This window comes from Chinchilla lanigera, unplaced genomic scaffold, assembly GCF_000276665.1.
Source record: "Chinchilla lanigera isolate Chin_1 unplaced genomic scaffold, ChiLan1.0 scaffold00014, whole genome shotgun sequence".
In the NCBI taxonomy this organism is placed as follows: Eukaryota; Metazoa; Chordata; class Mammalia; order Rodentia; family Chinchillidae; genus Chinchilla; species Chinchilla lanigera.
This window is the reverse complement of record NW_004955415.1, coordinates 14689616-14705568: the sequence shown is the minus strand read 5'-3', so window position 1 is coordinate 14705568 and position 15953 is coordinate 14689616. Positions and strand designations below refer to the sequence as shown.

Genomic DNA, 15953 nt, shown 5'->3' with positions numbered 1-15953 from the left:
CCTCCCAATCAGTGTCTGCCCTTTGGCCTTCTGAACCCTTCACATTCTGACTTCTACTCAAAACCTATACAGAAAAAAGCCACAGCAGGCAAGAACATGACAGCCAGGATTACTGAAGCGAGGCGACGGGCACAGGACTGTTCTAGTCTACTTCTGTGTGTTTGAAAGCTGCCCGCATTAGATGTTTCTTAAAGGTATTAATGACTTGAGAGCTGGAGAGTAAAGGGTGTCTCCCCATCTTTGACTGAGAAGCTTCCGAAATCCAAGGGCAACCACCAAGGGCTAGGAGATGAGGGAATAGCATGTTTTGGCTTCAGTTGTTCCTAAGTAGAGGTCACTAGGTCACTGAAGTCCCTTAGGGCACTGCTGGGAAAAGCTGCCTGGAGCCTACCCCTGACATCAACAAGGGCTTTGGTTTGTCCCTTTCAGAGCCCAGAATAGAGACAGCTCCTGTGCCTGCACCCTGTCCAGCAAAGGCCACCTAAAATGAACCCACAAGGACACCCCTGCGGTGTCCCAATGCATCTGTTGTGTAAATGTAGCTAATCAACCCACACATGAAGATAGGGGGAACACCCTCACCCCTATTCTGCCCTGCTGCCCTAGCAGTCACACCTCCCTCCCAACAGCTCCCCAGGGCACAAGATGAAGTGGGGGCAAACAGAAGGTGCGGGAGGCAGTAGGGTATTGGTTTACCTCTAGCTGAGGACTCTAGTCCTCAGCATTTAATACTGATAGCAACAACCAATGGTACAACCAACCCTTATTAAGTGCCAAGACTCATTCTAAGATTCTCATAGATAAATTCATTTAATCTCCATGACAGTACTAGGAGTTTATCTCCCCCATTTAACAGATGAGAAAAGTGAGGCACACGTGGTTAATACTTTGCCAGAGAGCACAGAGTTAGTGAGAGGCACAGCAGGATGCAGTCTGAGCCATCTCGCTGCAGAATGCACCCTTCTCACAGTGCACTGCTTCTCAAGCCCCAGCAGGGCCGGAAGGGAGGTGGAGGCGTGCTCAGTGGTCAGGCCTCTGAGCCAGGTGCTGGCCAAGCACCTGCGTGCTTCAATCTCAGAAGAGCCCAGTGAAGGAAGAGCTGGAGACTGTCCACATGGGAAACAAGACCAGCACTGCCACACAGCCCAGAAAGGGTGGACTTGAAGTTTAAACCTGGCCTAAGCTCTGCCTACTTGGTGTTCCTACCTAAACCCATACAGGAAGCCAAAAAGAATGGTGACCAGGAGAAATAGAGGCAGGGGTGAAGCAGCTGGAGCGGGTGAGGGACTCTGGAGGTCTTTGGGCCTGGCAGCTGCCTCTGGGTTCAAGTCCACAAGAACCTTAGGACCTCCCTCCAGAGTTGCCTGGCAGTGGAGAGGAACAAGAGAGGCCAGGGACCCAAAGTAGCTGGCTCCCTGGAGACCTGTCACCTGGCTGCTCCCCAGCTCCACTGCCACAGCCTCAGTCTATGCTGCTGTGGATAGCAGCAGGGTCTCTCGGGGTCCTCAGTCCGCACATCTGCAACTGAGCCTTGGGGGCCGGCAGGATGAGGGAACTGCCAGGCCCCAGTGCTCTCCCGTGGTATCTCCTGATCTGCAGGCTTAGGCAAACAGGGATGAGGCCTGGTGAGGGAAAACTCAGGGGCACACGGGTGACACTTGCTGCCAGGTGGGCAAGGTCTGAAGCTCTGGGGACCTTCCCAGAACTTCAGAGCAAACAGACAGCACAAGCTAGGACGGAAAGGCTGCCCCCAGGGTTCGGTGAAGCTAGAGCATAGCCTCCCGCCAGCCCACAGTCCCTGAGCTCCCTTCTGACCCAGCCTGTCGGCCTGGAAGAAGTGCACTGTGACACAGATGCACAGTGAGGCACAGATGCATGGTGCAGAAAGCCGAGGCCTCACTGGAGTGGGCGCCGCCGGTACAGTACCGCCAGGAGCACAGCCAGGAGTGCACTTGCCGCAGCTGCTCCAAGCCAGGAAGCCCAGGGCCATGACCAGCTGGTTTCGATCTCCTGCAGTTCCTGGGGTTGCAAGACAGTGTGTGGCCCAGGGTTGCCAGCCATGAGGTTGGCACTGGGGTCCTCAGCCACATGGATCCCAAAGGACGTGTACTCGTTCTCCTCTGGGCCATGGCTGGGCTCTAAGGCCAGGGAGCTACTGGGGCTGATGGCAAGGTCTGCAGAACAGATGGAGAATGGCTGGCTGTCCAGCCGGGATTCCAGCTTGCCAGGCTTGCTCATTTCCGATGGAGAGTGTAAGCTCCCAGAGTTGCTGTTTGGCCAGGGTGAGCTGCCTCCAACAATGGCTGTGGGTGCTGGAGCCTCTGGGGTCTCCTGAGAAATAAAGGAGACCTCTGCAAGGGGCTGCGGAGGGCAGGGAGACAAGCCAGGCTGGGTTGGCCCTGCTCCTAGGCCAGGGCATGAAGCAGCAGCTCAACTCCTCAGTTCCTAGCCCACAGTGCCCAAGATCACCCTCTTGGGAATCCAACCCCTTACACCCGCATATACCCCTGATGGCCTCTTCCAGAGTAGCCTTCTTCCCCTCACTGGCCTGGTGTGGACCCATTATGTAGGGACATTCCGGCTGGGCCTGAGAGCCACGGAGCAGACACGGCATCCTGAGACCCCATGGACTCAGTTTCTCCAAGCAGACACCAGTGGTCTGTGGCCCTGGAAGAGGCAGCTGTGGGGGCTGCTTAGTCAGAGTAACTGCTCCAGGTTGGAAGCCTGGGACTGCTGGCTACAAAGCCTGGACATGCAGGGACAGGCCAGACATCCTGGTGGTGAACAGCAAGGCATCGAGTAAATGCTCACAGCTTCCCCATCCACAAAACAGAGAGCTTAAGCTTAAATGGGGGCTGCAGGCTCTAAAAGAGTTCATACTGCCAGGTGTGGTGGCACACACCTGTAATCCCAGCACTCGGGAGGCTGAGGCGGGAGGATCATTGCGAGTTCGAGGCCAGCCTGAGCTACAAAGTGAGCTCAAGACCAGCCTCAACTACATACGGAGACTCTGTCTCAAAAAAAGACAAAAAAAAAAAAAAAGAGTTCATGCACATGGCCAGTGGAGGTGGCCTATGCCTCACCCTCCTGGGAGTCCACGCTGAGGATCACCCCATGGCTGTTGTAGCTCCCAGAGGGCATGGTGTGGGGCTGGATGGGGCTGGTTCTCACCTGTCCCTATACACTCAGAGAAGCCATGGACTTGTCCAGGCAGAAGACAGGTTGGAGACTGGAAAGGGTTCCAGGATGGCACCCAAAACGCAAGCTCTCCAGGAGAAAGGGACATGAGTTACAGCCAGTAAGGGCAAGGACTCACCTTGTCTCTGCTGCTGCTCCTGATGGATGGCACTGTGTTGGCCAGTGCCTTGGTGGACACCACACTAGCGGGCACCTTGGATGGCATTATGCCAGCACGTGTTGAGTTGACAGGCAGTTTGGATGGTGCTGGGTTGGAGAGCACATTAGCGCCAGGGGTCTTGGAGCTGGTGGGCACCTTGGAAGGCACAGTGCTGACAGGTGCTGGGCTGGCAGGCACCTTGGAGGTCACAGTGCTCACGGGCTTCAGGGTGGTGGGAGAAGGCACTGAGCTGGTAGTAACAGAGTTGGTGGATACCTCCGTGGGTATCTCACTGGGGCAGATGGAGGCCCTGGCTTGGTTACCAGCACCGCCTGCAGAAGACAAGCTGGTGGAAGAGGGGGAGGAGGAGAAGGAGGGGCCGACAGACACGGCTGAAGCTGCAGGTCCAGGCAAGCGGCTCGCCCTGGGGGTGGAGCGGGCCAGGGGCTGGAAGGAGACAGTTGGAGACACAGGCCCTCGGGGTGATGTGGGACTGGAGACTGGGCCTGCAGGTGTGAGAAACAGAAACACAACTTCAAAGGACTGCTGTCCTCAGGGCCAGGGAGAAGGGTCCCTCTGCCCCAGGTCACACCGCCCCTACTGCATCCAAACCTCCAAATTTCCTGCCCATGGAAGAAACTCCAGTCTCTGCTGCTGCCCTGAATGCTCCATAGCTGCCCTCTGTCCTTGACCTGTAGCCCCAAATTTGTCCTGTCACAACAGTGAAAAGGTCCCTCCCTTTAACCACACCCAAGACCTTGGTCATTATTAATTATTCTGTCTGCTTTTTCTTCTCCTCCCTGGGATACACATTGCCGACTCCTGCCGCTTTTTCAACTTTTCCTTTAGCCTGGTGGAATCCTGGACGTTCCCCTCACTGCAGTCCCCCTGCATCCCTGAGCAGGAGCAACCCTGGATCACAGCAAAGGACAGGAGGGTGACTCAAGCAGAGCCACTCACACCAATCAAGTGGCACCCACGGCTGGCCAGCCCTCAGGGGTAAGGACAAAGCCATCCCTGTGAAGAGCCTGACCTAGGAAAGCACAGAGTAGCAGATTGTGACAGTCCATAAAGGTGGAAGTATCAGGATTCTCCATGAAACTGAATGTGTACACACAAGGCCCCAAGGCTGACAAAGGTCAAGAGAGATGTGTGATGTCCCCTCTCCTAAACGTCACACCTTAGCATCTCATAGGACCTGTGTATCCAGGAATGTGTTGAAATCACAGCACTTTTTGCCTCCATGGCCCCCAGGAGGACCTCCTGAGAGGCATTCCAGGACAGGCTGACACGCAAAGCGCAAACAGGTGCTTGGGGGCGTGTGGCAGGAATGGGGGGCACCTTGGCTTCTCTCAGCCTTTAACTATTCTCGTGTCTGCGGCCGTCCCAGGGCACTGAGGGCTGGCCAGCACCAGTATCAGGTGAAACTCAGTCTAGCAAACAGAGGAGCTGCATGCCAGCCTGGCAGGTCTGGTGGGCAGCTCCAAACCCCTAAGGGAGCACTAAGGTCGGGTGGGGGACAGGCTGCTGGCTGATAAAGGCCGTACTTACTCTGGAGGATTAGGCACTGCACTGATTTGCTGGGAACTAGAGACCCCTTCGGGGTAGAGCAGTACCTAAGGCTCCCTGCCAACAGCTGGCCCAGCCCTGTACTGTCCTTCCCTGTCCTCCAGGCCCTGGCTGATCCCTAAGGGTCCCTTTGGCGAGTGCAGAATGGCCCCAGTTCTCTTCCCCACCTACACAGCGGTGTAGAGCAACACCCCCTTACAGTAATCACCACACACTGTGGTGCGACTGCACAGGTCCTCCATCTGAGAATGAAGCTGGCTTTCCTTGAATCTGGACTGGCTTTGTTTATTTGTTTTGTTTTTTGAGTCAAGTTCTTGCTATGTAGTTCAGGCTGGCCTTGAACTCACTGTGTAATCCAAGCTAGCCTTGAACTCATGCCAATCCTCCTGCCTCAGCCTCCCAAGTGCTAGGATTACAGACCTGTGCCACCACACCCAGCTAGGTTGGCTTTATAACTTGCTTTGTCTGCAGAACAGCGCAGGAGGGACACTGCCAGTTTTGAGTCAATGCCTGAGGATCGATCAATCTCTCACACTCACACTCACACACACACACACACACACACACACACACACACACACACTCAGAGCTCTGTCCAGCTGCCCTGACATAGGCTAAAGAACAAGGGACCTACTGGGCATGGTGGCATGTGTATGTAATCCCAGCTACTCAGGAGGCTAAAGCAAGAGTATTGTGTGTCCAAGCCAAGACCGGGAAATTTAGGAAATTTTATCTCAAAATAAAATTGTATTTATTTTATTTTAATCAAAATAAAATTGTATTTATTTTATTTTAATCAAAATAAAATTTTTTAAAATGCTAGGATGTTCAGTGCTCCCTGCGTTCAATCAGTACCATAAAAACAAAGACAAGGAAGGAAAGAAGGAGAGAGGAGGGAAGGGGAGTGGGGTGGAAGGGGACTATAGAAGCAAACAAAGGCCCCCAGCCCGTGGGCAGAAGCAGAGCATAGGGTTACACCAGTAAGTGTATGGAGGAAATTCAGCAAAATCAGAAATGCCCAGCTGGGTCAGCCATGTGCTACATGATGTCTGTACTTTCAGCTATTGAAAATATATCTTTGGACTGTTTACTATACAGCAAATGCTAACTAACTGGTATACTCACTAAGGAACAGGCTGCTCCCCGGGGTAACACCCATTATTCTGCCCTTGCCTCCTGCCCAAGGAGCCCACAGTAGAACTCTGATCCTAGGGCTCACCTGAAAGGTCAGAGAGGCCCTATAACGCCACGTTCCATGCATACCTGCCCCGTGGGTATTGCCCAGTTCTGGGTTCTGCTCCTGATGCCCGCTGGGGGTCAGAGGGCTGAGGCCTGGCAGGTTAGAAGAGGGCTCCGAGGATCCACTAGGCCTCCTCGGGATGGCCCCTGAACTGGGTGTCTGTGGGGCCTGCTCTGAGCTCTGCAAGAGGGAAAGTGTGAATGAGACAGCTGTGCCCCCTAAACTGGCAAAGGGCAGCTCATGTTCATGGGGTATCACAGGAACCAAAAGAGCCATGCATCTAGTCATTGCTACACCTTCTGTCCACAAAAAACACAGGCCAGGTTACTGGGGGAGTAGCTCAGTAGTACAGTGCTTGCCTAGTGTGCATGAGGCCCTGGGTCCCATTCTCAGCACTTTAAAAAACAAACCACATCTCATTAGGATCTTCAGCCTCTCTGGCCCTGTGGCTAGGTCTCTCTCTGTGGTCACTACACAGAGCCCTTTCTTCAGGAGTTTCTACCCAGACCCCCATGGTTTCCAGTCCATAGCTCAGTGCCTCCTAGACACCCCATGGCCCACTCATCACATCTCATCAGAGCTGGCCATCTTTTCCCCACACTTTACTTATGATAATAGCCCCACCATTCACCCATGGCCTCCCACTCCCTCCCCAGTTTCCTCCACCAGCTCAATGTCTCACATGACCACCAAAAAGACTTCCATAACATGACCTCCCAGCTGCTGAAGACAGACTCTGGAAGTAGGTGGGACCGCTCTACATGGAGGGAGTGCTAGGGTTCTCTGCAGAGATTAGGCATGGTTGTGAGAGCAGAGAGGGCCTCTGGAAGGCAGGTAGACAGAAGCTGGCACACAGGAACACAAAAGCAGGAGGCCCGGGGTACACTGTGAGGACATACCTCTCTGGGGGACTTGGGTGGCTGGGTATCCTGGATAGGCCGGGGGTAACTTGGCTCCTCTCGGTAGCCATTGTGGGGGATGTTGTGGGTTGCACCAGATGCACGAGCTTCTGGAACCTTCACAGGAACTTCCGGTGCCTCCGCGGGGCCTGGGACCCGGGGTGGAGTTCCTGGAGAACAGATACAGTGATATCAAGAAGGGAACAAGGGTACTCCCAGTGACAGGAGAGGCCTGGACACTCCGGGGCCCCTCGCTCCCACTGCAGCTCCAAAAACTGACCTGATGCGGGATCCTCTCGTGACAGGCATGACTGGGGAAGGGACAGGAGTGGGAGGGAGAGGAGCTGCAGAGGACAGGAGAGGTGGCAAAGGCAGGAGGTGGGGCTCAAGGCTTCTTAGCACCTGGGCCGTGTCAACAGTCCCCCTTCTCTGTCCCCAGGCTTGCTCCTCATGGCTGTCACCCTTCACTGGCCCCCGCCACCACCCATCTCTGGCCTTACCATAGCTGTCTGCATTGTGGAGGATCACTGTTGATCTCCACAAATGAAAAGACCAGTTAGGAAAGAAGGGAGCAGGAAAAACAGGAGAAAGCAAACGAGGGGTGTCCCAGAGCTGAAGATCTGACCACAGCCCCAGGGGTTGCCTCTGGTCTGAGGTATAAATAGGGCTGGCTTGAGCTCTCTTCCTCAGACCTCAGCCCACCAAATCCCCTCTGGGCACTGGGACTGGCAGGAGGCATTAAACGAGAGGGGTAAGGAGCAACCAGGCGCCTTGGGCAAAGGGGGAGACCAGAATGTTCTCAGGGATTCAAAGAAGGGAAGACAAGTGGAGAGAGACAGGGAGAAGAAATGGGTGAGGAAGAGGGGACAGAGCGGAAATGAAAAATGGGTGGCAAAGACCGCAGGCACAAAGATGAGAGGAAGTTCCACGTGTTCCTGAGCAGGTGTCACCCATGGTGTCTGCCCACCTCGGCGGCCCCAAGGGACAGACGCTGCTGTTACCCTGCTTTGCAGAGGAGACTGGAGCTCCAGGAAATTACACAGCTGATAACTGGCTATTGGGATGTTCACCCTGTTCACCCCGTGTGTCCACTGCCAAGGGCAATGCGAGGAGGATGACGAGAAGGACAGGAGGAGGGGAGTGGGAGAGGAGAGCTGGGAGAGGGGTCCAGGAGGAAGCAGGGCAGGCAGCTTACCACCAGGCCGGGAGCTCTGGTAGACACGATTCACTTCATCGGCGAGCCCAGACAGCTCACAGAGCCTCAGTGCCTGGATGAAGGACTCCACCCAGCCCGTCCGCCGCTGGAGGATGTTGAAGAGGTCCCACAGTGTGTCCCTGTTCCCTATGCGCGTGTAGGTGGCGCGTAGTCGATCCTGGAAGACAGCACAGCCCCTCTGCTCAGGCCAGGCAGCCTCAGCTCCAGCCCCTTCCCCATCCAGGAGAGGGCGCTGCAGAGGGGGCACCAAGAAGCTGCAAGAGAAAAGCCATCACTTGAAGCCAGAGCAGGGACCAAGACAAGGCCAGGGTTAGGAACCAGGCATAGATGGAGGAAGAGCAATCAGCAACAACAAAAGCAGCTACCAAGAAGCAGCTGTGACTGCGCCCTGTGCTCTCTGTTACGGCTGTGCAGTTGTGGTGTTAAACACTTCCCTGATGAGGAAACTGAGGCTTAGGAGAAGCAAAGTAGCAGAGATCCTATTGCAGTAGGGAAGAGCTCTACACCAAGAAAAGCCTTGGGTTTATTTATTTTGTCTTTTTGAGACAGGGTTTCACTATGCAGTTCAGGCTGGCCTTGAACTCACTTCGCAGCCCAGGCTGGCCTCAAACTCACAGCGATCCTCCTGCCTCAGCCTCCCGAGTACATGCACCACCACACCCAGCTTAAGCCTTGGGTTTAGACAGCCCCAAAGCACAGGGAAAGGTTTGGATGAGCAGAGAAGGCAACAGTGTATAACAACCATCATAGGAAAGGGGGAAAAGCAGAAAAGAGAGGCTGCCAAGAAGGAGAAACGAGGGGCTGAGAGTACGGGGGAAAGTCTAGGAAGATGGTAGCAGCTGAGGTTTTTATATTGACCTGAATTCTCACATGAAAGCACGCAGCAGGCCTGGTGGGTATAGCTCAGGGGCAGAGTGCCTGTCTAGTGTGTGCAAGGCCCTGGACTGGAACCCAGCACACCACACCACACACACACGTGCACAAAGAAAACCAAACAGGAATGAAACCCACAGATAATGTTTGCTATAAACTCCCTGACAAGGTAGCCCCACAGCCCCCCAAACCCCACAGGCTCCAGACCTGCATGCTAATGGTATCTATGTGGGAACACACACTGGAAGCAAAGTACTCCTGAGACACCTGAGGATAGGGCTCTTTGGAGTCTGTTTAGGAGCCCACAGGCTCCCACTGGCACACAGGTGTCCCATGGGCTGGGAGCTGCTAAAACCGGGCGGGGCTTTGCCTCACCACTTGTCCAAGAGGCTGGCAGTAAGTCTGCAGGGGCGAGAGCAATCTGGAGCCTATGAGTCCTCAAGGTTGGGTCCCAGGGCTCCCTGCCAGGACAGAGTCCCATGAAAAATGGAATCAAAACTGAGCAGGACCAGGACAAGAGTGATGAAGGGAAGAGAAGTTTGCCGGAACTAAGTGGTAAGTCAATGAATCGGAGCCGGGAATTCACAGGACATCAGAGCCATGTTTTTGAGTACTACACAAAAACAACGCAAGAGGGAGTCAGTGAGGCTACAAAAACACTCGAACTACACTGGACCTAAAAGGCAGAAAAGCAGCAAGGATGAGGCAACACAAGACAAAAGAGAGCAAAGAGCTGGCCCCGGCTTGGGTGAAGAACTGGGTGGAGCTGAGCTCGGAATTCCACAGCCTTGATCCCAGACCGGTGACAGCTGTCACTTCCTTGGCTCACCTGGTCACTGGATGTCAGGCAGGGCAGGTAAGGAAGAATCTCCAGAACATCAACAGGCCAGAAATCACTATGATGGTGGCGGATAAACTTATAGGTCTTCTCCTCGGCGGAGGTCATGGCTGCTCAGCTTTTCAAGAAAGGGTTCCGGCTCTGTGTAAGGTAGGTGGCCTGAGAGAGAGACAGAAAGACTGGAAGAAAAGAAATCACACACAGCAACAGGATTGGGAGTGGTACCGAATGAAAGGCAATTCTTTCTCAACTTTTTGAAATTTTTGCTGTTTTTCTTTAATTTCTTTGAACCTCCTATGCTATTACTATCTGGTCCCAAAGGCTTTCAAACAACTGGCTTAAAAATGAAGCCAGGCATGGTGGTGCACACCTGCAATCCCAGCACTCGGGAGGCTGAGGCAGGAGGATCATTGCTAGTTCGAGACCAGCCTGGGCTACAAAGTGAGCTCAAGGCCAGCTTGAACTGCATAGTGACACCCTGTGTCAAAAAGACAAAAAACAAACAAATAAAAACCAACAAGAAAAAAACAATGAACTGATGACCAGAAAAAACTAGATGTAGAAGATCTAGGGTCAATTTCAGCTGGGGATATAGCTCAGTGGCACAAGCGCCTGCCTGGCAAGTGCAAGATCCTGAGTTTGCTTGCCGGTACCAAAAAAAAAAAAAAAAAAGAAGCCTCATTTCTCTGCAGGTTGGTCAGTGTTGAGAAGGGTCTGTGTGTGCCCCTGACATATGTGGGGGTGAGGGGCTGCACGTGCCTTGAGCTACTGTCCCCATGACAGCATGGTTCCCCTCCTGGCCCTAAGGCAGTATGCCAGGATATCAAGCAGGCTGCCTACAAATTTTGCATACACTGAAAGGAAAAAGAAGCCCAATGTGATAATAATGGAGTCATCCCACTGTGAACATGAAGGTGCTGTACCAAGAAATTAAGAGGCTTGCTAGCAACTGGACAAACAAAGAACTCAGGTCTCTGGGAGCAGGAATGTGACTCTAGGCCCACCATTAAAGCCCACTACATTTACATTCTTATGAGAACTAATGTGGTTACCCAGAGCCAGTTACCAGCCTTTTCTAGGCTTCTCCTTAAAATGGCTTGTTTTGACAATATAGTAGTTCAGACATAAAAACTTAATCAAGTCCCTCAAATACAAGCATTATTTATACAGCACTTACCACATTTTGCAGTTATAGATGTGTTTGCCTGTTTCTCATTTGCCTCCCCACCAGGGAGTGCTACAGAGAATAAGACACAAAGCTGTATCCTACCATTCAATTTATAGTCTTTTGGATGGGACAGAGCAGTAAACATAGACCTAAAGAAGAATCCCAGGAAGTTATACAGGTTATAGCAAAAATAAAGCAGTGCAAGGGGCTGGGGATTTAGCTCAGCGGCAACGCGCCTGCCTGGCAAGTGCAAGGTCATGAGTTCGGTTCCCGGTACCGGAGAAAAACCAAAAAAAAAAAAAAAAGCAGTGCAATGAGACAGAGCCCCAGAGATGGGCATGCTGCTTTAAGTAGGTGGCCAAGGGAGCCCCTCTGAACTGGCAACACTTCAGCTGGGACATTTTCAGCGCTGAGAAGATTGGTATTTGGGACAGAGGCCACAGCAAATGCAAAAGTGCTAAGATAGGAAGAGCTTGACATGTTTACACAATAGAAAGCAGGCCAGTTTTGCTGAAGTTTAGAAAGCCAAGGGGTGGGGCAACAGTCAAGGTCAAGACGTGGCAGAGTGTGATAGGGCAGGACTATTTAGGAGTGAAACAGGGTGCTGTTGAAAGAGTGGAGGGGATCTGAGATCTAACAGTCTCCCCAGCAGCAGTGAGGACTATGGAGGGACAAGGGTGGGAGGAGGGAGAAGTCAGGAGGCCGCAGCAGGGGAGACACGAGGAGTATGGTCAGGTAATCATGGACACTGGGCAGTGAATCCTGGTGTTTGGTGGATGTGAGAGGTAAGGAAAGGGGAGAATCAAAGGCTTCCTGGGCTCGGAGTAAGAGCAAGATGCCATTTACCAGTCATAGAAGCAGGAGAGGGGTGTGGTAAAGAGGGAACCCAGGTGCTCCGTTTTGAACAAGTGAAGCTAAAGATGGTGTTTGATTCCAAGGGTACTGTAGGGTAGGAAAGGAGGCAGACAGAGCCACCAAGAGGAAAATGTCCACATCTTCCGGGGGCGGGGGGCAGGTCCTTGCCACTCGGAAGATAGGGCAGCAGTCCTGTCTGGTGGCCTCACAGCCCCATGTTGCATGCCTTGCTTTGTCAACCACCAGGCACTACATTCCTGGTAAGACAGGCAGTAGTGACAAGAGGTCAGGAGTTCAGGGAGGTAGGGGTCTTCTGAGTCTGCGGGAGATGAACAGAGAACAATTCTGTGGAGCTTTATGGAGACCTTCTCCTTCCCCTCCCTTGGCACTTAGGAAGGTAGCAGGAGGGAGTCAGGTGAGATTGCCTTCAGCAGCCCACCCTCAACCCTCAAGGCACAGAGGGGAGTGAGTGTGGGCCCACCAAAAAGAAAGGAAGCCCACATTTGTTCACTTTTATTGACGGCTCATCCTAAGATTCTTTCTCTTAATCCTTGAAACTGTCCCAGAAGAGGGTAAGTGATACTAAATTCCACACCTGGTCAGGATCCATGTAGGACCCAAGATTTGCTGCCCCCTTGAAGATGGGCGTACACCTTGCAGGGCACAGTGGGCCCTTCAGCAAGTGACAGCTACACAGTCCCCTGCCTTCAAGTCCTGGGAGGGCCCAAGGTCACCGTGGGGGTGGGAATGGGTCACTGAGGGTGCACCCAGGAGGATGCAAAATTTAGTCTTTTCTCTTGCCAGAAATGGAGATCGTCTCGGACAGTGCTGAGAGCATTACCCCGTGTCCACTAACGTTAGCCTCGGTTCCCTGGTCGCTTGACTGTCCTCCAAGACGTTTTAGTTTTTATAGCATCCATACAAAGGACATTGTTCTTGCTTTGTTTTATTTCCATCCGTTCCCTGGCACCTTCTTCCAATCTCACAAAAAGGGAGTTCTGACGCGGCCAAGTTTCCGACCTGACAGCCCAGAGACTCTCCGAGGGCGTCGCAGAAAGAACATCTACCCTCCCGAGGGACGGGCCTCGCAGCCTCGGATCGGGTTCCTGGGAGGGCCCCAGGCAGGCTGTTTTGAGCAGGCGTCACCGCCGAGAATGGTCAGTACCCGGGGGTTAGGAAGCGGCCCTGATTCCCAGGCGTGGCAGCCACAGAGCGGTGCACCCTGCTGCGCCTCGCCTGAGGGTCACCCCGGGGCCCCAGAGGACGGAAGGAGCTCAGTCCACCTCCTTCTGGCCCAACCATTCCTCCGACTCCGAGCAGGCGCCCTGGGCCACATTCCCCGTCCCTCCGGACGCTGGACGCGACGGGTGGAGCCCGCGGTGTCCCCAACCTCGGTGTTACCGAGTGCCGCGCGCCCTGTCCCCTCCAGGCCCGCAGCGCGCCCCAACCCTCAAGTGCCCCGGCGGACTCGGAGTCCCCCTCGGCTCCGGCCGCTTCAGCCCACCTCCGCGAAGGGCGGAGGGGTATGCAGAGCCCAAGGACCGAGCGCCTGGGTAGCGACCTTACCTAAGGCAGCCACGACCCGGGCGACCAGAAGACCGTAGCGGCCTGCACCGAACCTTCCCAGGGCCGAGGGGCGGGGCCGGGCCGGGCCCGCGCATTCATTGGCCGGACGGCGGGGCGGGGCTTCACGGACTGTGCAGCAGGGGGCGGGTACCTGGCCGTGGTGGGAGGGCCTGGAGGCACCCGGGTGGGAGGTGTAGCGTGAAGGAGTAGATTGTTTTCTTTCTTGGAGGCTCCTGCCAGGGCAAGTCCAGGGTCCACTCGCAAACCGGTAGTCCCAAGGGCCAGGCACAAAGTGCTCAGTAGACGTCGAATGACACGCAAAAGTCAGAGCGGCGTGAGTGCCTACCCAGGCGATGCCTGCGCTGGGCCCCGGGGAGCAGGAGAGGTCGGAGGACGCCGAGGTTGAGTTGGGTGTAGTGCATGCTGTGTGGAAGAGGCCTTTTCCTCCCAAGGGCCTGGCGCAGGTACCTCTGCAATGCTTGCCGAGTCCTTCCCTGCCCAAGCACAGGGCACTTCCTGGGGCATAGCCCGGCGATTATTGAACGGCCGCTGTGTTCCAGGTGTAGGACTTAATGCCTTACACCTAAGGGTCAATAAAATATTGTCAGGTAGAGTAGGTGTAGTCCTCCTGTTTTAAAGAGAGATTAAGAGAGTTGGGGAAATTGTTGAGCAGTTCTTACTAAAGTAAACAAATGCTAACCTTATGACCCTTGAATTTCATTCGTGGGTAGACATGTGCCCAGAAGCATACACACCAGATAATGTTTGTGCTGATTTTATTCGTAACAGGCAAACTCCAGGAGCAGTCCAGATGTCCATCAGCAGGGTGAATGGAGAGACAAACTGGGGTATTCACAAAATGGAATTATACACAGCAGCAGTAACAAACTTTGATACACACAGCATACATCGTGGATGGCTCGCCACGTGGGTAAATGGGCTTCATGGGAGATTAATGGTGCTAAATGGTGTTCATCTAATGGAGCAGAACATGAGAGAGTACATATCTGCTTCTGGTTAGCTAAGTCTCAACAACAGGTAAAACTAATGTACACAAATAGTAATCTTAAGGGAAAGACACATCCAGTGAGGGTGGAAATGTTCTATATATTGATGTGAGTGGTGGGTACAAATCATATGTAAAAATGCACCAATGATACACGTAAAGTTGTTACACTTTATTACAATTTTTTTAAGAGTATAAAAGATTGACCCCCAACATCACAGACCTAGCTCTGAAACCAGTGTTTCCAAACTCAGTCATTGGGAGATGGAGGTTGGAACACTTTTCTGTGAGATTTTATTACTGTACTCAATGGCCCTGTAGATACATCACAACTTTTGGCATTTACAAGGTATTTTAAACCATGCCCCAATAATAATAGAATAATAGCTGTTCCTCATTCATGGAAAAAAAGGATGACTGTTGATTAGTTGGAGAATTAATCCTGCCTGCAATTCACCCTGACTCCAGGGGCCTCGTATCTCATTATTACAGGAAGAACATTGGGAATGTGGAGATCAGCTTCCAAATGCAGTTCCCAAGTGCATTTGTCACCTCTGCTGGAGCCTTGAAGGGGATTAAAACAATTAAGTTTCCTGGCCTAGGTGGCTCCCTGTCCCCTGTCAACAACTTAAAAAATTTAGACAAAGGGGAGCACAAATTCACACCTGTGTTTTTATCAAAAGACTCATAACCAAAAGCTAGTCATACAGAGACAAGTAAGAACCACTTCCCAACTCTTATACAACAGCTGCCCAATACAGTAGCTACTAGCCACATGTGGCTACTCTAATTGAAATATTTATTTATTTATTTATTTGGTCTCTTTGAGACAGGGTCTCCAGTATGCAGTTCAGGTTAGCCTTGAGCTCACTTTGTAACCCAGGCTGGTCTTGAACTCGCAACGATCCTCCTGCCTCAGTCTCCCGAGTGTTAGGATTACAGGCGTGCTCCACCACACCTGGCTCTAATTGAAAATTCAATGAAATCTTTTCTTCTTTTTTTATTTTAAAGAGAATAAAAAATAACATTAGAAATGATACAGAATTTCCAAAAAACAAAATGATAGGAACTCAACAATGGCTGTTATATTGCATATTGTTGTCTTCAAAGTAGTTGGTTTTGGTTTTTTTTTTGGTTTTTTTTTTGGTTTTTTTTTGGTTTTTTGAATTTTTTGGGAATTGAACTCACAACCTTGTGCTTGCCAGACAGGCGCTGTGCTGCTGAGCTAAATCCCCAGCCCAAAGTAGTTGTTCAGATTACCAGATATAAGCACGTAAAATTGGTCAAAAAATTAAGCATTAACTGTTCCTTTCAATAAACCAAATTAGTAGAACAATTATCTTAACTATCTTGTGTGTGTGTGTGTGTGTGTGTGTGTGTGTGTGT

At 52.5% G+C, this 15953-nt stretch overlaps 1 protein-coding gene and 1 long non-coding RNA gene across 5 annotated transcripts in view; one reads left to right on the top strand and one right to left on the bottom strand.

Annotated features, from left to right (window-relative positions):
- Nucleotides 1–786: 786 nt before the first annotated feature.
- Mavs (mitochondrial antiviral signaling protein) lies at nucleotides 787–13651 on the bottom strand. 4 transcript variants are annotated; one of them, XM_005380807.2, is made up of 8 exons: nucleotides 13562–13621; nucleotides 11987–12314; nucleotides 9964–10131; nucleotides 8241–8418; nucleotides 7046–7215; nucleotides 6170–6326; nucleotides 3317–3843; nucleotides 787–2331 (listed from the first exon to the last, which is right to left on the bottom strand). In XM_005380807.2, the coding sequence occupies exons 3-8, from the start codon at nucleotides 10078–10080 to the stop codon at nucleotides 1897–1899; spliced, it is 1584 nt and encodes a 527-aa protein (XP_005380864.1). In that variant the 5' UTR covers nucleotides 10081–10131; nucleotides 11987–12314; nucleotides 13562–13621; the 3' UTR covers nucleotides 787–1896. The 4 variants fall into 4 exon arrangements, with proteins under 4 accessions (XP_005380864.1, XP_005380862.1, XP_005380865.1 ...); XM_005380805.2 differs by lacking the exon at nucleotides 11987–12314 and having other exon boundaries at nucleotides 13562–13651; XM_005380808.2 differs by lacking the exon at nucleotides 11987–12314 and having other exon boundaries at nucleotides 9964–10151; nucleotides 13562–13642.
- Nucleotides 13652–13700: 49 nt separating this feature from the next.
- Nucleotides 13701–15953, top strand: part of LOC102004598 — an 11642-nt gene continuing 9389 nt past the window's right edge. The window contains exons 1-2 of the long non-coding RNA XR_260294.2: nucleotides 13701–14025; nucleotides 14351–14599. This is a non-coding gene — a long non-coding RNA (uncharacterized LOC102004598). The remainder of the gene's footprint in view (nucleotides 14026–14350; nucleotides 14600–15953) is intronic.